The sequence below is a fragment of the Mugil cephalus genome, chromosome 2 (assembly GCF_022458985.1).
Source record: "Mugil cephalus isolate CIBA_MC_2020 chromosome 2, CIBA_Mcephalus_1.1, whole genome shotgun sequence".
Taxonomy (NCBI): domain Eukaryota; kingdom Metazoa; phylum Chordata; class Actinopteri; order Mugiliformes; family Mugilidae; genus Mugil; species Mugil cephalus.
The window spans coordinates 1,627,578-1,649,814 of record NC_061771.1 but is presented as its reverse complement, the minus strand read 5'-3'; the positions used below and the strand labels follow the sequence as shown (position 1 = coordinate 1,649,814).

General features: G+C 39.8%; 1 protein-coding gene across 4 annotated transcripts in view; it reads right to left on the bottom strand.

Annotated features, from left to right (window-relative positions):
- Positions 1 to 702: 702 nt before the first annotated feature.
- The window catches only part of palm3 (paralemmin 3), a 35,263-nt gene continuing 13,728 nt past the window's right edge, over positions 703 to 22,237 (bottom strand). Inside the window, exons 2-8 of one of the 4 annotated variants that reach the window (XM_047578722.1) lie at positions 14,148 to 14,200; positions 13,777 to 13,857; positions 7,806 to 7,933; positions 7,322 to 7,394; positions 4,678 to 4,708; positions 3,662 to 3,712; positions 703 to 2,656 (exon numbers count right to left, since the gene is read on the bottom strand). In XM_047578722.1, the coding sequence (XP_047434678.1) occupies positions 1,638 to 2,656; positions 3,662 to 3,712; positions 4,678 to 4,708; positions 7,322 to 7,394; positions 7,806 to 7,933; positions 13,777 to 13,857; positions 14,148 to 14,192 (1,428 nt within the window). In that variant the 5' untranslated portion in view covers positions 14,193 to 14,200 and the 3' untranslated portion in view covers positions 703 to 1,637. Of the gene's footprint in view, positions 2,657 to 3,661; positions 3,713 to 4,677; positions 4,709 to 7,321; positions 7,395 to 7,805; positions 7,934 to 9,617; positions 12,464 to 13,776; positions 13,858 to 14,147; positions 14,201 to 22,237 lie in introns of those variants that run through there. The other 3 variants (XM_047578723.1, XM_047578725.1, XM_047578724.1) reach the window with 3 other exon arrangements.

Sequence of the window (22,237 nt, the reverse complement as noted above, 5' to 3'; positions counted from 1 at the left end):
TGTGGCTCCTCATGCAACTATCCTTTGAAATTCCACGGCTTTTGGAGGCTCTCAACTCAGCAGGATGTATTTTCAGTTACAGGACACACTACAACAGCCCCTTCTCCAAGAACCCTGCTGTTAGCCATGAAACTACCCCAAGATCTGGCAGAGAAACTGTACGGATCGAGCTGCTTTGGCAAGCTCCATGTACTTGTGTAAGTGCTGCATTTTTTGAGAGATGCTGCAGGAAACAACAGGCCTCTTGTGAGCTCTGTGATCCAGCTCTTTCTGCAATTTCTTTTTAAATCATCATTTCTTTCCTCCTTCATTTACTTTCACAGTTAAAGCTGAACTTTCAATACCAGTGAAATGTGTAGACATGATTCTCTTTACAAGCTTTGTTCTAAGCAGTTTGTGCACGAGACAGAATATTTAAACTGATATAAAATGCCCTAAGAGGGGGACTCAATTATTCTACTATTAAGTAACACTTTTAAGATAACCTTTTCAGTAAAATGTGAACTACTGTGGGTTTAAAACACCTGGTGTGCATTAAAGTAGTAAAAGGGAGACACTCCTAGATCAAATTTGATTCCACTAGAAATAAGGTAACAAGATTAAGAAATAAAGGATTCAACATTATTCAGTGTATTTTGTTGAATGAAGCACTGTTTTGCATTTCAGGCACAGAAATGCAAAATGAACACCAAGTATTCCAAGTTATGTATCACAAATGCCAGTTTAATCATTAAACTATTCACCAGTCATCATTTCAAACCTGAAAATGTTCACAAGCTTTTTGTATACAGCGTATATACATGCATACACAGAGCCATGTCAGAAGCTCTGGACTCTCTCCACTAAAACACCTGTGGTAAAAATACAAACTCATACTTTCCAGGTACTTTAAAATAATTTCTCTTTTAAAATATAATGGTCCAAGAATATTCAATGGTACACTCTGTTTATAAATTAGTCTGTGGACTGACTGAGTAAATAAAAATGGCCAGGCTCTATATTGTACTTGGATTAAGTAATATAGCAATAAAAGTCCAAAAATCTATGAAATGATACAGCTTTAAAGTGATTAAATTAGACTGACATGTTCCCTGAACCTCTTCTGACATTTTCCAGTCACATATTTGGATTCTGAAAATTACTAGATGGATTATGCATGTAGATACCACAATTTAAAATAATACACATTAAGTCTGTATCATTAAATGTTGCTTTATGTAGACTGGCTGGCTCGTCTGCCAACCTACAAAATGACATCGAACTCAGACAGTGTAAAATTCACCTTATGCTTTGGTCCATGCTATGTAAAGAGAATTTAAAAGTTCACCCCCAGGTAGTGAGCTCCTCTTGTTGAAACTGATTCAGTCCATAACACCCCTCTCTTTTTGATGGACAGAACTGATACAGTGTCAAAGGTTTAAACTGGTGTTGAGGACATTCCAGATGAATCCAATGAATGCTGACAGATGATGTTGGAGGAAAGGGAAGCAGCTTGTGGAAATGCTGATTTGTAAACTGATAGATAATAATACATAATATAAAGAGACAGGGGAACATCTGTGTTAGAAATTGAACAGTGGTGAGATGGACTGAATGATAATAGCAGACTGAAGAGGCAATGAATGTACAGAGGACATTTACATGACAGAGCAGCACTGGCAGGTTTTGTGTTTGGGTGCTGAAGTTTCCTCTCCCTGGCTAGCTCTGGTTGGGCTCGGTGTCTCTGTGCTGGCTGCACTGTTCTCTCCTGCTGCCTCTGCCTTAGTGTTGGAGGCTTTGACTTCCAACAGAAGGGGCTCCTGCTCCCCTGGCCCTGCTTCTGTCCTTTGATTATCTTGGGGATCAGTCAGAGAGACCTCCTGGAACTGATCAGACAGACAGGCAGGGTCTTGGGCTTTTAATGCTGCCTGTGCTCCCTCTGGTGCTACCGAAGCTTCACTCTCAGCCTGCACCTTGGCATTGATAGTGGAGGGTGGCACCTCCGAATAGACTGGCACCGGAGCCACCATAGTGTCCTCTACAGCACAGGCAGGGGACTGCATTTGCACAGAGGCTTCTTCCAACTGATTTTCCTGGCCATCAGCTTTTGTCTCTTCATCTCCATTTTCCTTTGTGCAGTCTTCAGTGTTTTCATCTCCTGTTGCTGGTTGTGCCTCTGTAGTGCCTTCAGTTACCACACTCCTCTTTGATTCAGTGAAAGCTTCTGGAGAAGTTTCTGTTTTTGCTGCCTCCTCCACTGCCTCTGCTTCCTGTCCACCTGCTTCTGGATTTGGAAGAGGGGTTTTGCCTAACTGCCTGGACTCCTGCTCATCTCCCTCAGATGTAAACTCCTCAGGTACATCCTCTTCATCCCCTTCATCTGTGATGATCACACATTCGGCTCTCATCACCAGAGTCCCTTCTTCTTCATCCTCACTAATATGGACATTTGGAACCCCACCAGGCTCGACCTCAGAATCACACAGCCCTGATTGCAGATTCATGCTAACCACAGCCTCAGTACTTCCGATCAGTCCATTTGTAGCTGACTGAATATTTTGCTCTGAAGTGCTGTGATCAGTCTTTACCTCCAAGTCTCGCCTACCATTAGTCAGGATGACAGGAGCTTCATCCAGAGGGGGGCTTAGTTTTACCATGGCTTCATTTTCATTTGTTTCTAAGGAAAAGAACACATAAATATAGTGAGTCAGTATTATTGACACTGATTATTAGCTTATTAGCTTGTGGTTGGTGTTGATCCACCTTAACTTGATACAAATAAAATATGTCAGTGACCAATATAGCTTGCCGATGTAATGTACTGCTGTTAACACTGCTTTAACTAAAGGCCATAACTGTTTGTCAACAAATGGAGGCATGTGCTTAAGTTAGGTCACCAGAATGTGGAAAGAGACAAAAGTAGGGAGTAAGTGAGAGAGAGAAATCTGGCCATGAGACAACAAACCAATGGTTGACTAAACCGTTACACCAGTTACAAGCAGAAAGACTGAGATCGAGTTGCGCATTAAGCCTAGTTCATACTACACGATTTTAGCCCAGTCGGCTGGTCTCCGACTGGCTTTTGCTCTCCTTCCCCAAATCGGGGTGAGGCAGGCTCAGTGACCCTAGGCTGTTAACTGTGAACACCACGAAGACGCCAGCCAGACTCTGAGTCACTGACTACAACTGAATATCTGGCCTTCGAAGCAGATTTGGACTCTGCAGACTGCACTAGAATATGATAGACCACGGAGGGTTTAAAAAGTTTTAAGCTGACTTCAACATCTTGAGAGTTACCTCTAAATATGCATGCTAGGCTCTTGGGTGCAAAGTAGAATATCTTTGAATTCAAACCTTCATTCATCATCTGCAAATATTCATCACTGCATGTTGTGTAGGATCTTTTTGAAAAGTATAGGTGTGTCTGTGCCATTCATTCCTTTGAAATGCAAATTGTGCATGATGAGTAAATACATTGCAAAGTAAATCTTTGGTGGATGTCATGGTATTTGAACAGTTGGTCACAGTTAACAAGTAGAGACAACTGCAGAGGAAATAAGTTTTCAAATTTAAGGTGATGGTAGAAATGTTGACATGAGCATGCAAAAGGGATTTTATGTGATACTCTACTGAGATGCTTGTCTGTGCGTGTTTTTTTTTTCCTTACTAGTTCTATACCCACCTAATATTGTTGCATTGTTTTCTCCATTCTGCACGATATTGAGGGCCATTTCTGAAGACAAAATTATTTGTGATGTACAGAAAATGTTTTCAGAGTACTCATTAATAAGAAAATTGCACTGACTATTCTGTTCAGACAAACTAAGAGACACATACAATTGTTGCCTACTCTTTGGATCAACTTATAATATAGATGTAATTGGCCAATACTTGACCACAAAATCTTTCTTTTGACAGAGAGATGGACAGCATCAATTTACATTTGTTGTTGTATCTTGTTGTCAGGGCCTTCAAATTCCCTGAACATCCTGTTCAGACCTTGCGTTAAGATCTGATTTTATGTGTGTGTGCATGCGTCACTACTTGGAAACATATTATTATTTATTGATCTCCACCCTGACATTAGTTAGACCTGCACAAAACTTGGAGCATAAATCCAACCCTGGAGGTTTCTGTATGCACTGTAATCTCCAGTGATAAAGGTAAATAAAAACATTGGTGTTGGAGGAAATGTATAACTTAACGCACGGTTCTTCATCATCAACATGACCTCATCAACAATTAACACAGAATCACACTTGTGTATTCATATCAAATCCACTCATTTGTAAATTCTTATTAGATGTATTAATTTTTTTTAGTTATTTATCAGCTACAAGGATGGAATATTTTAAAAGGCTCTCATTACTAATGAACAGACCTCAGTGTGTTTTTCCTTTTCGGGTGATCATTTATAATAGCAGTCTTATGTTTTTTTCTGTATGAATGAGGCAAAACTCTTCTGACGCATGAGCACCCTTGTTAAGGATATGTGGTCTTTACTATGACTCAGGAATCATTGCGTGTGTCCAAATGTGGTCAGAGAATGGATTCCTCTTTTACTTAATCAGATTGCTCAGACTGGATCTTAATGCAAGGTCTGAAGAAGCCCAGAAATGTTATCTACACTATGGATGTATTTATCAATAGTGTAGATACAATTTTTCTGTTCCAAAAGGTTCATCTGATCCCACTTACCTGTTCCTGTCTCTGCCACTTCCACAGCATCCTGTTGGTTTAAAGGGATAGGGTAGAATTAATTTAACTGTCACTCTAGTAGCAAAATTGTTTGAGATGTGTCGTAACCTAATAAAATCAAGTGTGGATAGTGGAATATTACATACACTTCCAGAATGCACACAATCCATAATTACTATTAAAGAAATTTCCTCATAATGCCTAAAGTTCTTCTCTCCTACACTCTAAACAGTTCATACCAGAATGGACTGAATTTATTCATCCGCCACTTCAAGTCTATCAGATGGAAGATTATGATGGGAAATCACCCCAGCTTTATGCATGGTCACAAGAGGGAGCGATTGAGCTGAGAGCCACTTAAAGTGACAGTGTGCAACTTTTGAACAGACCAAAAGTAAATTCTCTCTCATTAAAAAACAAACATGACTTCGTCCGGCAATAACATGATGGAAAAGAGCAAAGCTGTGATTGATAGGTTTATGGATTAAGGTACGATAAGATAAGTTTACAGATTTAATTACATCCACAAGCATTTTAACTGTTTGATTTGTGACCATGCAGACAAGATGACACTTTGAAATGTTAATGAAATTGTTGGAGTGCTGACTTTAGTGACATGAAGTGAGTGTCTTATGAACTACTGTTCATATCTCAACAGTAGTTGAGATATGATGCAAGCAAAGAGTTCCCCAAACATTCACGCAAAGGAAACACCACCGACCTCTTTCCTTACTACCACCAAATTCAAATGCTGATAGTGAGCTTAGAGCGTCGGGTGAACCCAGATGTAGTGGTAGTGCTGCTGACAGTAATATTTTTTAAAATAGGTAGGAAATATATAATAGGGTTACCCTGGCAACCACAGCCTGGAACTTCCACTAGCGACCAAATGTCAGCTACAAAAATATGTCTGACGAGTGAATGGCTTTATATGTGGAAGGAGCTTTCCACTGGAATCTACTGTGCATTAGTTCCTTTGCTGAAGTGGTAGTCTGGTGCGGAAATTAGATTTTTCTGTTAATGTATTTTAATGGTGCATGTTTTGTTCTGTAGGAACATGCAGTATGTAACACACAGTTATACAAACAACCATTCACTGTAATTTAGTTTACCAGGTTTGTTTTGTCTACTAACAATAACTACATTCATTGATAGATATATCCCAGATAGACAGATAGATTTTTATAGATAGATAGTCTGATAGATTTTACCTGGCTTGTCATTATCAAAGATAAGCGCCACACGTCCGGCGTAGAGGTTGTTAAAATTTGGGTGGTCATCAGCATACTGCTGTCACCACACTGAATTAGTGTGTGAAGATGCCATTGATTGAAAAGGAAAACTAGGAGACTCCTTAACTACTTCACTCCACTGGTTGCCCATACATTTCATGATTGATTTTAAAATTCCTTTATTTGCTTTTAGATCCCTTATTTGATTTTATTGTTTGTTTGTCTTTGTATTTATCTTACTTGTATGTATGCCTCCTGTGAGTTGTTATATCTCTTATTTGTTGTCTTTTATTTACTCCTCTATACAGCACTTTGGTACTCTGTGGTTGTTCGCTTTAAAATAATATAAATAAAGTTGGATTGGATTGAAAATCCTTTGAAAATCCTTGTGGGTTTTGAGGTTTAGATTAGCTCGATGCAATGGTCACATAGGTGAAAAGAGAGATTGCTGGTTTGTACTACTGAGATAATTTCACATTTGTAGCACAGGTGATTTATAGCTTATCTTCGAGTTCCATTCAGTCTCAGCAGAACTGAACCGAGGCTCTTGTTGCTGCTACTGCTGAGTGTTTTGTTTTAGCCAATAAAAAGGTGACGATAAATATGATGGACAGCAATTACAAGTATGTGTGTTTTTCCAGATTCAAGAACCTCCTCATATCATCATATTCCTTACCTCATTAGTGAGCATTATGCAAAAATATCTTCATGTGCGCATTTGATTTCCTAGATTATTAGCTGTCAATCACTCTCATACTCCCACTAACCCAAAGCTTTCCTGCCTGGACTTGTTTACCACGCTTAATTTTCACACAGAGGATAAGGTCAAACATTAAACTCTCCACTTTTACAAGCAACACGATTAAGTGGCTATAAAAGCTATTAAAAACGGAATTCTCTGTTTATGTTTCTAGCTGATTTTAGTTGAATGCCAAAAGCCATAGTTAAAATGAATAGTATATGAATATATATCAGAAGCTTTACTAAAAGACCCTGAAGCAGACATTAGAAGAGGGTGCACATTTCTTTTGTTCTACTATAAAGTCTTTCTTTGAGGGGAGGTAAACATACAGTACTTGCACTTGGCCTGAGGTGAAACAATAATTCCAGAGAGGATCAAGTGCTGTATTGTTTGTGTAATGGGACTGCTCGCATTCATAAAGTTCCTGCCTTTGAACAAGAGGTGCTACATGAAAGCTACATTGAGAGAGGAAATGCATTACGCATGGAAAAGAGCCACAGAGAAATTGTGGGAAATTTGTGCCTAATGGAAGAAGATAGAACAACAGAGATCTCACCACATTTTGTTTCTATAGAGTGAGTCACTTGAAAAATGTGTGTGTGTGTGTGTGTGTGTGTGTGTGTGTGTGTGTGTGTGTGTGTGTGTGTGTGTGTGTGTGCAAGTTGCTCACCATTTGGCTGTACCCCATCTCTTCCTTCACCTTTTCTTGCTCCTCTGATAACTGCTGATTCTTTGACTGTGACCTGAGACAGACACACAATTGTAGAGACACAAAAAAAAACTCATCATGTTTGCTACCAATGTCCTCTTACTTTACAAACTAATTTGTTGGATTATTAATATCAGCAGTAGGAGTATTATTGCGTCCTTATTTTATGAAAGTTAGATGTAATTCTTCCACGTATGAAGCGTTTTGCTGCAAAGTGAGTCAGAGGTGTAGACATTTGGAAGGACTAGATTAGTATTTTGAGGTGTAGTCTACAGGGACAACGACAGTCTAGTCCCATTTAGCAAATGTGCAAGTTGAATCACTCGCACTACAAGAAAGCTAGAAAAGCAAAGTGAATGCTGCAAATATCAATTATATATTAATTGTACAGACACAACAAAAAGCAAAAATTAGTTCACTCATGCTCTGTCTGCTTTGGATGTACTTGTCAGTCTGATTTTCCATTTCCTGGTTCAGGGTGCCCTGCAGAGGGGAACGAGGGCTCAGGGCATCCAGAGAGGTTGGGGACAAGGGAGCTCCTTCCATCAGCCACTGGTCTCTCAAAGATTTCCTCTGAAGAGAGAAAGTAAGCAGTAAAGTAGATGACCCAGTAGCTTAATTGTTTCACATTTTTTTGCTGTAAACCTGTTATTTAGCAAACTTTAGGTCAAAATTGGAGAGACTATATTTCCACCTCTTTGCTAAGATCAGTGTTAATGTTAATTTGATCTGATGTTGAGTTTAGTGGCATTAGTTTCTGATTGTCAGATGGAGGACCAGTGGTAAATTTATTCGCAAAAATGCAGAATTATAGAAACATTAGATTAGATAGAAACTTTATTTATCCCAAGGAAAATCCAGTGTCCAAATACTTCATCACATAGAATAGAATAATAACACAACAAATAATAATAATAGTAGTAGTTTTATGGCCTGATGGACAAACATCCTCCTCAACCTATCCGTGGAGAAGGACAGAAACAGCAGCCTGTCACTGAATGAGTGTTTCTGCCTGACTATGATGTAGAGTGGTGGACATTGTTCATGATGGACCAGAGTTTGTTCAAGGTCCTTGCATCTGCCACCGATGCAATTGCCCAACCTGACATGAGGTTCTCCCAGTGAGATAGTCTGCTATCCAGGAAATGAAGTGAGTCCACACCCATCTCTGTTAGCCTCAATAACAGAGACAAGATGGTGTTAATGCATTGAAAAAGTAATTAAAAAAAAAAAAAAACATGATCCTCACAGCAGCATTGCCCCTGTCCAAGTGTGAGAGAGTCTGATGAAATAGGTAGAGGATGGCATCCTCCACTCCCACCTTCTCCTGATAAGCAAACTGCAGGTGGGTCAAGGGCATGCCAGACCTGGGGCCTGATGTGATGGAGCAGCAGCCTCTCCATGGTCTTCATGATGGTGGTAGTCATTCAACTCCCTCAGATCTGACTTCTTAGGGACAGGGATGACGTAGGATGTCTTCCACTGCAGGGGGGAAGTACATGCTGAAAGGGCTCTCCCAGCTCAGAAGCACAGTCCCTGAATAATCATGGGGACACTCTGTCTGGACCAGCTGCGTTCCTTGGATTAAGCCTCCTTAGATGTTCACTCACCTGAGCCGAAGTGACGCTCGTCTTCTTCGTTACATGCCCAGGGTTACACCACCTAGTGCTAATAAATAGTTCAATCCCCTCATCTTTCCCTTTTCCACTTGCCTCGATGTCTCTGTACAAGCCCAGTAAATCCACATTAGTATCAGGGATACTGGGGATACTACTGTTCATCACTAGTCCAGCCAGTTTGTTTAGTGTTGTTGGCCAATGAGAATACATTTCCCATAATCACCTCTTCGCTAAAGCATAGCCTTCAGCTTGGCCCAGGCTCTGCAGCCCTGGTACGGCCGTCTTACCTCTTCAGGTAAGTGGGGTGTGTGATCGATGTCATCCATTAAAGCTCTGTTACCATGGATACAACAAATAAATACTACCAATGGAATGAAAGTTTAAAGAAAGTCTGTTTAAAAATAAGTAAAAAATGACTAATGAAGCTACTGTACAGACTCTTGTTAGCACTGGGAGAGAGACATTGTCTATCAATTGTAGCACAAATAAGAAGCAAAACACAAACCATCACCAGCAGGCTAGCACTGAATCAACAGAAACATTAGTAGCATAGTTAGTGCTTAGACTGTCACAAAAAGTATCATTTAACACACGCTTAAAAGAACAGCCTAAAAACAGAAATGTTTTAGTTGGAGTACCTACAGGTGATTGTCCAGTAAAGGTGCTGAGAGTTGATAAATGATGTCTGGCAGTATCTACTTGCTGACAGATTGTTGGAAGTCTACTAACAATCGCTGTTATGTAACTGCTACTAGTAGGAAGTGGTCGCTACTAGCAACAGAATGTCCAACTGAAATAAACTGACATGTGGTGTACGCATGGAATAAAAGGGATATAAGCACTTCATATAAAAACAGAATAATTATTAGAGTTATGAGAAAGTGAAATTAGTGGCTTTTGTTCCCCAAATCCTAACATATGGTATAGCACTCTTGTAGTTCCAAACATGATCAAATTAATGTAGGTTATGGTGGATTTCCCATTAGTATAATGTTAAGTTCAAGCTTAAAGCTTGTGTTTGTTATCTGGAGCTGTTGCACTACCATCTACACTCTGTTTTTTAACAGCTTTGTACATCCATTGTGGGACACTAAACAACAGCATACTTAAATATTTAAGGCTTTGTGGTGTGGTCCGCATTTAAACACTGGGATTACTGAGTGATGATTATGTGAGTCTAAAATATCAAAGTATTACTTGCTGTGGAGTAAATCATAAATAGTTAATGTCAAGATTAGTAGAACAAGGGAGTGCTTATGAGAGAGTAAAAGAAAGAACAAAGACTGAAGACAGGAGTGAAGACATACAGAAGTGACATGAACAGAGTGAGGAAATGAGATGAGGAAGGTAAATGGAAATGTTGATGAAGGTGAGAAAGAAAGGTGACAGACGGAAAAAGAGAAACACCTGGGAGTTGATATCGCCACCTTCCCTCTCAGTCATCTCACAGGGAAAATGGAAACATGAATTTATAGCACGTGTGTGCACATTTTATTCTTGTCTTATTCCACCATCACATAGTCAACTCAATAGCTTCCTGAGGCCACTGGCCATTCCCTCTTAATGGACCAAAGACCAAACCCGGTGCTTTCATGTTTTATAAAAACAAGGGAGCAAATCTCAATACTTTGTTGAATTGACTGCACTTTGAACATCATCTTCTGAAGATGCCGTTACAAGTGTCTAACAGACACTAACTAACAAAAACATAAAATCCTTTTAAGCTTCATACTAAATAATGTTTCATTTCCACTGCTGTTGTTTCACTTTGCAGCACTCTAACATTCATTCGTGTTCTAGCCACCCACTTGACATTTATCAAAAACCTTTTAGAAGCTGGATGTGCGTTTGTATTCATGACAATTACAGACAGATCCCACATAGGTGTACACAATACATAGGTGACAATCAAGCTACAGAAGCCACTGTAGACCATGCCTGTGTCTTGCAGCTTACAAGAGTTCTGCTCATGCGAACGACAACAGAGGAGTTTTCCCAGTACTTCTCAAATGGTGGGGTGTGAGAGGCAGGGGGTACTTTTCAGTGTGTTTGGTGTTTTTATTCATGCTTGAACACTAAACGAGCCTCCATTCACTAGGTGGCAGCAGTGCTCAGCCTAGGCTGGCTGTTCAACCCAGTAGAAGAAGTACACAGAGACAGACGTGACAGTGAGGAGGCGTTTATGTGCACGGGAAGAAAACGAATTAATACCTTAATTGATTAAGGCCCAACCTAAGGGCATGTGAACGCGTTACTCTAACTAATATCGGACTTCTTATCTGACTAAGACACCAACTGGAAATCGTTTTTCCTTGGCATATATGTGCCTTAATGGGAGTTAAACTAGACAAAGTTCTGCTTCACAACATCCAAGAAAACCAGTTGCAGAAAGAAGGTAAACAGAGACCGATAGCAGAGAGTTGAATTCTGCGCGAATGTAGTGATTGATCGCAGTAGGCTAGTGATGGAAAGTGAGTGAAAGGAGGAGGAGAGATCGAGAAGTTTCAAAGGGGAGTGAAGATAAAAGGGATGACTGAATGGGTACATATACAGATGGCAACACCTGCCACATAGAAAGGGGTCTTCATTACTGAGGTTGTGGTTGGTGTATTTTGAGGTCTTGATGTCAAGTAAAGTTTGTAAATGCTTGGAGTCCTTTGCAGTTAAGTACCTGTCTTGTATTGCATGCCTGACTGCTGTGAATGTGAATTAGAAAACAACTTTCAGAAAGAAAAAAAAAAATCACTTTTACTCAAGTCGGCAATACACTACTTGGGTCACCTTCCCACTCATCTTTGCAGAATTACTTTAATTCAGCCATATTGCAGGTTTTCCAGCACCTTTTTAAGGTCATGAATAACTGCTTGTCAGTTAACTAGTCTGCTCTGCAGCATGCTTGATCTAGTCTCACATACTCTTGATAAGATATTGCTTTTTATGCCACGCTTATTGTATATTTTGCTTAGATGCTCTCAGTTAGCTTGCTTCTGCTGTTCTCTCTTCCCGCACCGCTTCCTTTTCTTTTGCTCTGTTTCCCTCTTCTGTTTGTATGAGTTTGGTTCTGATCAAGGTTTCTTCCTGTTAGGATTTTTTTAGGACACTGTCACCTTAGTGACTCTGGGGGGTTTCAGGCTCTGGATTCTATAAAGCATCTTGACACAATGTGGAAAGTGTTTGACACTATGTAAATACAATTTACTTTAACAGAATTTTCTGTGCCGACTAAAGCTGGGCATACTTTATACTAAATAAACTAGTTTGGTGATATATCACAGCACAATCAGAGGGAACATTCTGATGATAAAAGTGACATGGAAATGATGTTATAATGTCAGGGTTTTCCATGCCATTTGTCAGGCTCATCAAACAAAGCAGGTCATTCACTCTGAAAATGAATTTTCATTGCTGTTTGTTGAAGAAGTTGTTAAAGACAAATAAATTTCACTCAGACTAAAAAACTGGTATGCTAGCAGCTGTTCTACAATGACACGCCATTAACTGCCAAAAATGAAACACAGAGAGGAAACATTTTTCATTCACTCACGCAGTATAATAAAGCAGTTCTGCTGTATGTCAGGGCTAAAAACAGACTACAGGGTGACTTAGTAGGTATTTTGTAATCAGGTGACCTTGGCTGAAGTGCTTGTTTCAGCAAGCATCTGTGCTAGGAAAGTGCCTTTGAGCCAGACAGTAAAGTGACCTTCAGCCAGACAGCAAATTCTTGTCACTGGTGAAGCTGCTCTGTAGCTGACCAAGACTTGTGGAAATATACTGTAGTGAGCTATTAGTAAGTCTAATCTAGTAAAAACAGGATCAAATAATATCTGTCCAAATGCATTAAAATCTCCTACAAAGCACCACCTACACTTTCTTCTCCTGTGTATGGAGTGATGTCTCCAAGTTCCTTATGTACCACTCCCTTCCAGCATGTGGCCTCATGTATCCAAAATTTGGTAACCGCCTGTAGCTACCTACTTAACTATAAGCGTCACAATACCATCTCTGTACTTTCTCCTGCAGTGAAGAACAGGCTTGGCTCTGTTTACCTCCCTGTGCTGGACACAGTACTCTCAAAAGTTCCCTGCAGGTCAGGAGCTGCATATAAGTTGCTGCTCCCTCCAATCACATCCTTGCATCTACCCTGTGGTTTTAGTCAATCAAATGTAATGAATGTACTAAAAGCTCCCTTGACAGAGCAAACTTCAGTAATCATGTAAGATTTAATCTTTGAAGCCTGTTGCAACATGAATTGATCTCAAATATGCAATTCACGTGTGGACCACTGAACACAAAATCACACGCACGGACAGATGTAGTGAGTCTTTGTAAAACATTCAATTTTATGACCACACTGGCTCACATGCATACCTAAATACACAAAACCACTTGCTGCACAATTTTCCCGAAATTTGAAGAATGTGCCCCAGGGCAGCATAACACAGAGGAGTAGGAAGTGGGAACGGCAGTCTGGAAGTGATGTGAAAACAATAGAGCAGCTCTGTGACTTGTAGAGCGTATAAACACTCACATAAAAACTGATTTCAGCAAAGGAAGGCTTGCCTCTAACCTTGCACAGGCTGGCGGAACCAGGAAATGAGGAGGGTTGAACTTACAGTTCATCTGTAGTGTGTGTGTATGTGTGGGAAAGTATGTTAGAAACAGAAATAAATTTGGAGGGAATATGCTTGCTAACAAGATACAATGAGCCCACAGAGGATTTTAGCTGAGTGAAATTAAGGCTGTGTATGTGTGTTTGAATGAGTGAGACAAGATAGATTATGATTATGAGTGTCAGACCTTGAGCTGCTGTAGCCTGAGCTTCTCATCCTCCATCTCTCTTCTGGCTTTGTCCTGCTCTTCCTGCAGCCGGCGCTTCTCCTAAAAAAGGGAAATGAAGGAGGTAAATTGCAAACGAATAGAATGATTGCATGCAACCATTTGTCATAGGGACACTGTCAGCATACACATTGGGCATTAGACTCTATTCCCCATAATGCTACAGTGAAAGTGTTTTCATGGAACCAGGGACATCCCGGCTGACTCAAATTATTTAAGAGATATGGAGAGCTCCTACAGTATAGTCTCTTTAGCTCTCTCATTCTTTCATTGTGAATATAAATATATGTGTGTGTGTGCATGTGTATGCGTGTGCATGTGTGTGCACTCACAGCAATGGCTTCCAGTCTCTGTTTGTACTTCTCTGCCTCATCCATATTGGCACCTGTGACACATCAAGTCAGGATCAAAGGTTAGAGATCAGAGGTTAAACAAACACGACACAGTGCTTGAAACATTTATTTCCACACATTACACTGCTTTGAGTGAATGAAGTCTTTATTCCAGTGAACCCAATTATTTCATATGGACTTTTTAGGACTCATTGACATCTTCTTTCGACATTCTTTTGACGAAAGCACAGAAATTGTCTGTGGTCCTATGAAAAAAAGTATCAAACGACATTGCTGCTTTAGTCTTCAAATTCATGGAGTCCTACTCCAGCTACGTCAGAAGATATAGAGGCAGTTGGTGAGCAGTGACAACATTAGGCTGGATTTTATTTGTGAAACAGGCAGCGTCATGGTGTAGTGTTTAGAATTGATGGTTCTCACTGGGTCCAAATTCAAACTGAGGCCTTTCTCTGTGGAGTTTGCTTGCATGTGTTTTTTCTGGCGTGTTAGTTAATTGTGGATTCTAAACTGGCCGTAGGTGTGTCATTCTGTGTTCGACCTATGATAGACTGGCAAACTATCCAGGGCCCCACCTCTCAACCAATACTAGTTAAGATAGGCTCCAGCCCTCCAGCTTCTAGAGGTTAAGGGGTAATAGAAAATGAATAGTGGATATTTGTGAAGCCTGTATCTGTATAAGGTAGTACATAGCCCCATTTACAGAGACAATGTGACCAAAAATACAAACAAAAATAGTTTTCATTACACCCCGCAATACTTTTTGTTTGTGTCATCACCTAGTCTTAGGCACCTCCAAGAAACAGAACATAGAGAATATTTGTTTTCCCCTGCAACTGAAACTAAATGGGACAATATGTTTTCTCCAAAACTAAAAAGAAAGGTACAAAAGAGAGTAGAGACATACAGTACCCAGCAACCAGCTCACAGCAAGTCAGTCATTAACGAGTTCTTGCCACTACAAGCTATACACTTTATTTTTAGAGGAAAAAAAACAATCTCGGGAGAGAAAATACACTTATTTTTGATTTCTACACTAGGTGGATTTTTATACTATGACAGCAAGAAACTTCTAGTCACAGACAGACCTGTGTGGTGTTAGGAGTTCTGTCCTACACCAAAAAAGTATTCAGCCATGAGCGCAACCAAAGTCTCACAGTGAGAGAGACGCAAGCAAAACAGGGTCCAATTTCTACACTAAATGCCACACTATCACAACTACTGCTGCTGATCGCCATCACAAAATATGTGCTTACCGCCACACACACACACATTCTTGATGTATAATCTGCAAAACCTCACGAACAAGGTAATTTCTAAGGGCAGCAACAGGAAGAGGCACTAGTTCTTGGAGTAAAATACAACTGCACAGTGACACTTTAAATTCAGACACATAGTGCCAGATTCATCTTTTTTACATCAACACTAGGCGATTTTTTATCTTTTTCCTCAAAATACAAGCCCCATCCTGGAAAACACACATTTCAAGTGAGAGTTCTCATTTCTCAGCACGACCACGCTCCAATATAGTAGATCTTTCAAGGCCTTATGAGGTGTTAGTTCTAGTGAACAACTGAAGGAATCCTCCTGGTCTCCTCCAGAAATAATATTGGTGGTTGTCATCACAGAGAAAAAGGCCAACATAAAACAATAAGAAAATGTACCTTGTACAAAAAAGGTGGAAAATTAGAGGAAGACATATGATAAAATACCTTCTAACAGGAAGAAACCTAGAGCAACAGCAGCAGAAAGAGACAAAATCATAATGTGGGTTTTGGATGACTGGAGGTGCAGTGACAGTTTACAGTATAAGCCTCCATAGGGATTGGAGGCTGGTGTCTCATCAAGGCTCCAGGAGAGCGCCTAGAATAGCAGTCAGAGATAAACAAGCAAACACAAACAGAGGCTTTGATGAGGAGGTATTGAGAAGCTCCCCATAGGCATACACTGACTTCGATAATTAGACATGATACTGGAGGGAAGGCAGACAAAGTCAAAAAGTTAAGAGGCAGCAAAAGTCAAGATGGTCGGAAATTAGATGAGAGGGTTATGAGGTGACATGAAATGTACCATCTGATTTGGGATTAATGTCTACAAAGTCTTAATGACCCATAACACTAAAATAAGATCCGTTGGTTCCCTTACTTGAAGCAAATAAGACAATCTTGAAACCAATCAGATCCCTTTATAAACTTGAGAAGGGTTTGGACAGGGCAGTATTAGTATGAGTATCACCACTACATTTATATCTAGTTTTATACTTTTTGGCATTTTTATTATTTTTGCTGAGCCTTTGCTGGAGAAAAGATGTCTGCAGACATCTCAGATGACCAGAAAGCGCTGGCTAAGGGCCTTGGAGAACATATAAAGTCTCCAAGGAGTCTCTAGAGGAAGCTCTAACTCTGCACAGTCTGTATTTTCTTGTTGTTCTTTCGATTTCATTTTTTTGAAACATACCATTGACCTTTTAATTATAAAATCATATTGATTTGTATATTTTGGAGGGTATAAACTGTATGTGTTTCAGGGTGAGAATAGGTATTTGGTTGTCAGGTTGATCTTATCAACTTACTGGCATGCAGATGTATTTTAGCTAGTGGGTCAGTGAACTTAGCTAAATCTGTTGGAGTGCACCTCTTATTATATGAGATGGAGAAATGGTCTTGCTTTTATATAGCGCTTTTCTACCTACTGGTACTCAAAGCGCTTTTACAGTCAGAGACACATCCACCCATTCGCTCACACAAGTATACACACATTCACACACCAGTGCCAGTTCCACTGGGAGCAACTGGGGGTTCAGTGTCTGGCACATTCCGGACTGAACCGCTAACCCTTCGGTTCGTGGACAACCTGCTCTACCTACTGAGCCAAAGCCACCCATAAATTGTAGATTAGATCTAATACTAATTACCAGAAGACTCAGGTCATTCTGCTCCAAACTGAACCAAAGACTTATCTTGCAGTCTTTAACAGTTTAATACATATGTTAACATGTCATGTGAACAGAATAAAAGAAAATACCAATAGCCATAAGACAATACTGAAAATCTAGACCATAATATTTAACATTAATGATTCAGTTGTCTTCCATTATTGGGCAGTCTGCATAATAAAACTAATTAAATATTTTATCCAACCATGAATCTTTGCACCTTAACTGTAAATTTTCACACAGCTCCCACATTCATCTTGTGCTATTCAGAAAGAAAAGCAGTACACAAATGGGCTGTGGAAATTGACAAAAACTGCACTACTTGCCTCTGTTAACTCACACTAAATCCAATATATCTCAGAAACAGCCAGCTTATTGGTTATAAACCAATAAGGCACATGGGCATGAACTAAGTCCTGCTGCTGCAGAATTAAATTACAAATCCAGTTATTATCAGTGGCTTTGAGGTGGAAAGAGTGGACACTTTCTTTTTGGGAGTGACATCTCACAGAACCTGTTATGTAGGTACTCAACACCTGAACACCATGGTAACGTGGGTTTGCTCTCCACTGCCCCACACCATCCAACGGACTTTGGAGGCAATAACTGCCATTTCAGCTGTCTGAGGACAAAAACTGGGAGATTGAAGAACAATTTTTATCCCGATGCCATCCATCTGCTCAAGTCTAAGCCTTAACTGGATTTTCAAGCATAATGCATTTTGAAGAAGAATGCATTCCTATACCGTGCACTATGTATATGCAAGAGTAACACCATTTTAAGTTTACAGTTAAACAATACCCTCTACCAAACTGCACCACAGACACAATGGTCAAAGACAAAAGAAAGGAGTATATGAGGATGGAGGCAAACGTAGTCTGTATATCAGTGAATGATGAATTTATTTACAGATTACTCAACAGGCATTTTGCACTGTGGAAATTTTTATCTGTCATGGTAATAAAAGGTGTGTGTAATGTTTCATTTCATTTTCCAGCTTCTAAATGTAATGATTTAAAGATTTAAACTCTTTTAAATCTTTTGCTACCTTTACCTGGACACTATTTATTTCACTGATAATTGCCCAATCAGAGGAAATATGTTTTACATAACCACCTAAATTGGACCTGGTCCCATCAGAGTCTTTTAGTAATCCGTTGTATGCGTTAGTCAACTATGTAAATCCCAGTTGTTTTCTGTATGGAAAAAGTACATTCTTTCTGATCTGTATGTTTTATTTGTTTTTTGTTTTTGTTTTTTTTATCATTTTATTTTTTATATTATTGCAATGCATCTGTAGTTGTGGTTATCTCAATTAAGTTGACAACGATAAGGAGGCTATATTGTCTTAGTTAATGTCATCTGATATGTTTGAATGAATTCACTGACATTGACAGTGGGCAGAACCACTACCCATGTCAAAAATTGCTGATCAGTAATAACATTATGACCACATTCCTAATATTGTTTAGGTCTCCCTTGTGCCTCCAAAACAGTTGTGACTCATCAGAGAATGGACATGGGTCTTCTGAGGGTGTCCTGTGATGTCTGGGAATAGAATGTTGTTAGTGTGGGTCTTTGGGTCCTATGGATTGAGGGGAGGGGCCTCTGTGGATCATCCCATAGATATTGGGTTTGGGATCAAGTAAATTTGGAGGCCAGGTCAACACCTTGTGCTGTTCATGTTTTTGCTCCCAAACCATTTGCGTGTGTGTCTGTATCAGGCTGCATCCTGCTGTGGATGGAGTGTCATTGCTATGGGGTGAGGGTGCCTGGTCTGATCTAGGTGGGTGCTACATCTCTAAGTAACATCCACATGAATGAATACCAGGCCAAGAACATTGAATTATTGCAAGATAGTCAATGTTATTTCCAGTGGTCATAATGCCATGCCTGATAGATGTATGTATATACAATGTTTTGGGGCATGTTCATCTTATTAGAGCCTTTTGTTTAATGTCAGTGTTAACACTCAACACTTAATATTGTCCATATATTTTAAAGACTAAATACATACTTAATCTCAAACTTAATTTTTCTTCCTTATTCTAGTAGTAGTGGAGTAGTTTGATCCATGAAATGTTGTATGACAAGCACGTCAAAAGATAAAGGGAAGAAAAGCAGCAGAAGAAACAGAAACCAGGAAATAATTTCCAACCTTCCTTTTATCTCTCTAAGTTTTAGAAAAGGTTGGTGCCAATCAGTTGGTTGATCATTTAAACAGGAATGGTCTGGAAGAGTTTCAGTCAGGTTTTAGAGTTCATCATAGTACAGAAACGGCTCTGGTTAAAGTTACCAATGATCTCCTCATGGCTTCAGACGATGGACTTGTCTCTATACTTGTCCTGCTAGATGTCAGTGCTGCATTTGACACTATTGATCACAATATTCTACTACAGAGACTTGAAAGTGTGATCAAGATTACAGGAACTGCACTAGACTGGTTTGAATCATATCTGTCAGACAGATTCCAGTTTGTCCATGTAAACAACAATTTTTCTATATATACCAAAGTAAGCTACGGAGTTCCTCAGGGTTCTGTGCTGCTACCAATATTATTCACATTATACATGCTTCCCTTAGGCAATATTATTAGAAAGCACGGCATAAACTTCCATTGCTACGCAGATGATACCCAGCTATATTTATCCATGAAACCAGATGAAACTAATCTGCTGGTTAAACTCCAAGCATGCCTTAAAGACATAAAGGCTTGGATGACCTTTCATTTTCTACTTTTAAACTCAGACAAAACAGAAGTCATTGTATTTGGCTCTAAACATGTCAGATATTGAGTATCTAGTCACCTGGTTTTGTTGGATGGCGTTACCTTGGCCTCCAGTACTACTGTGAAAAACCTTGGTGTTATATTTGATTCTCACATAAAGCAGGGGACCAGGACTGCTTTCTTTCACCTTCGTGATATCATCAAAATTAGGAACATCCTTTCCCAGAGTGATGCGGAAAAACTAGTTCATGCATTTGTGTCTTCCAGGCTGGATTATTGTAACTTATTACTGTCTGGCTATCCAAATAGCTCTTTAAAAAGCCTCCAATTGATTCAAAACGCTGCAGCAAGAGCACTGACAGGAATTAGTCAGAGAGATCATATTACTCCATTTTAGCTGCTCTTCATTGGCTCCCTTTAAAATCTAGAATTGAATTTAAAATCCTCCTTACATACAAGGCCTTGAAAGGCCTAGCTCCATCATAACTGAAAGACCTCATAGTACCATATTGTCCCAACAGATCACAAAGTGCAGGTCTACTTGTGGTTCCTAGAGTTTCTAAAAGTAGTGTGGGAGGTAGAGCCTTCAGCTCTCAGGCTCCTCTCCTATGGAACCAGCTCCCAGGCTTAAGACTTTCCTTTTTGACAAAGCTTATAGCTAGGGCTGGACTTAACCATCCCTTAGTTATGCTGCTATAGGCCGAGGCTGCAGGGGGAGAATGCACGGAGGACATGTCCTCTCCTCTTTCTTCTCTGGCTCCTGTCCTCTAATATCTTATTATTTTACCTCTTAAAATTTATTTTCTATTGCTAACCACTGTGTCTCACTCTCTCCCTTCCCTTCCCTTCCCTTCCCTTCCCTTCCCTTCCCTTCCCTTCCCTTCCCTTCCCTTCCCCTCCCCTCCCCTCCCCCTCCATCTTCTTGTGAGGGTCTTTGGTCTGGAGAGCTGAATATCAGACCTGTGGAGCTCCATAAACTACAATCTTCATAGCCCCCTCCGGTTGTCCACTCCTACCCAGATGAACAATTCACCAACCTGCCCATGATTCCTGTTATACTCACAAACTGTCACATAAGATCATTAGCTTTATGATATATTATTAGATTCTACATGTTTCCTTTGGCTTGATGTATGTATCTATGACAGAAGTTTGTTTATCTTGTTTCTCCTGCTCTACTTTTCTCTCTATCTTCTCTGTTTCTACCTGGCTGGCCTTCTGCAGATGTTTCCCTCCATATGAGCTGGGTTCTGCTCAAGGTTTCTTCCTGTTAAAAGGGAGTTTTTCCTTGCTACCGTCGCCCTCAGTCTTGCTCTGGAGGTTGCAGGCTGGTTTTTGTGAAGCATCTTGAGACGATTTGTTGGCGCTAGATAAATAAAATTGAATTGAATTGAATTGAATAATGCTTGAAAAATTACTTAATAGATCAATTCAATTAGTTAAGTGGTTTAAGCTCTAAATTATGACTCAAATACATGGCATATTAATTGAAAGTAATTCCTTGAAGCCGTACCATTACAATGCTGTGTTCACTGGAAGGCTGAGAGAGCCCAGCTGCATCTCAGTTATTTGGTCTTACTGCAGACTTTCAGCAAGGTCTCTTTACATTCCTTCGGCCCTGGTGCATAAGAATGTGGCGTATATTTGCCTTCAGTGTGTGTGTGTGCGTGCATGTTTATATAACAATGTATATTTGCCTAGTGGGGTGTCATGAAGTCTATGTACAGAGTGCTGGTGTGGTGACATTAACTCTGTTGGAACAGATGGAAGAACAGTAGGGAGCCTGGAAAAAAAAACTTTAAAAAAATCATTTAGTCTCAAGCTCACAGGTCGAGGCTTTTTTTCTGTCACATACTCATGCGAAATGAGTCAAATCACAGTCAGTATGTAAAGAATAGACTTTATTATTTTCAGCCTGGGCAAACACCACAAAGGCCAAAGCATTAGCATTTTAGTTTCCAACAGCTTAAAAAAGGTTTTGAAAAGACTTTGGGAAAGGCAATCAGCATAATCACAAGGCGGTTAGCTGATAGGCAGCACCTACAAACCACAAATGGCTCGTGTTGCTTTGTATTAAAGGGTTTACAGAATATACAGTGGTGGTGCAGAGTAGCTTCAAAAGTTATGTCGATAAATTTTCTGCACAGGTTAAAAGATGTTTTCCTTACTCCGAAATAATGCATTGATAGAACAGCAGTGTTTATAACGTACTGTAGGTAAGAGTTCATGAGGACAGACAGAAGCTACAGCAGGGCATGAAAACTGAACTTTCGGTCATGAGACTCTAACAAGACTGTGACACATTACCACTGCCAGTCTAGGCGGACTGGAATGAATTATTGACAAAGGCTTTCTAATGAAAAGCTGACTTTAAACAACCACCATGCACACTCTAAATATCGTAGAAAA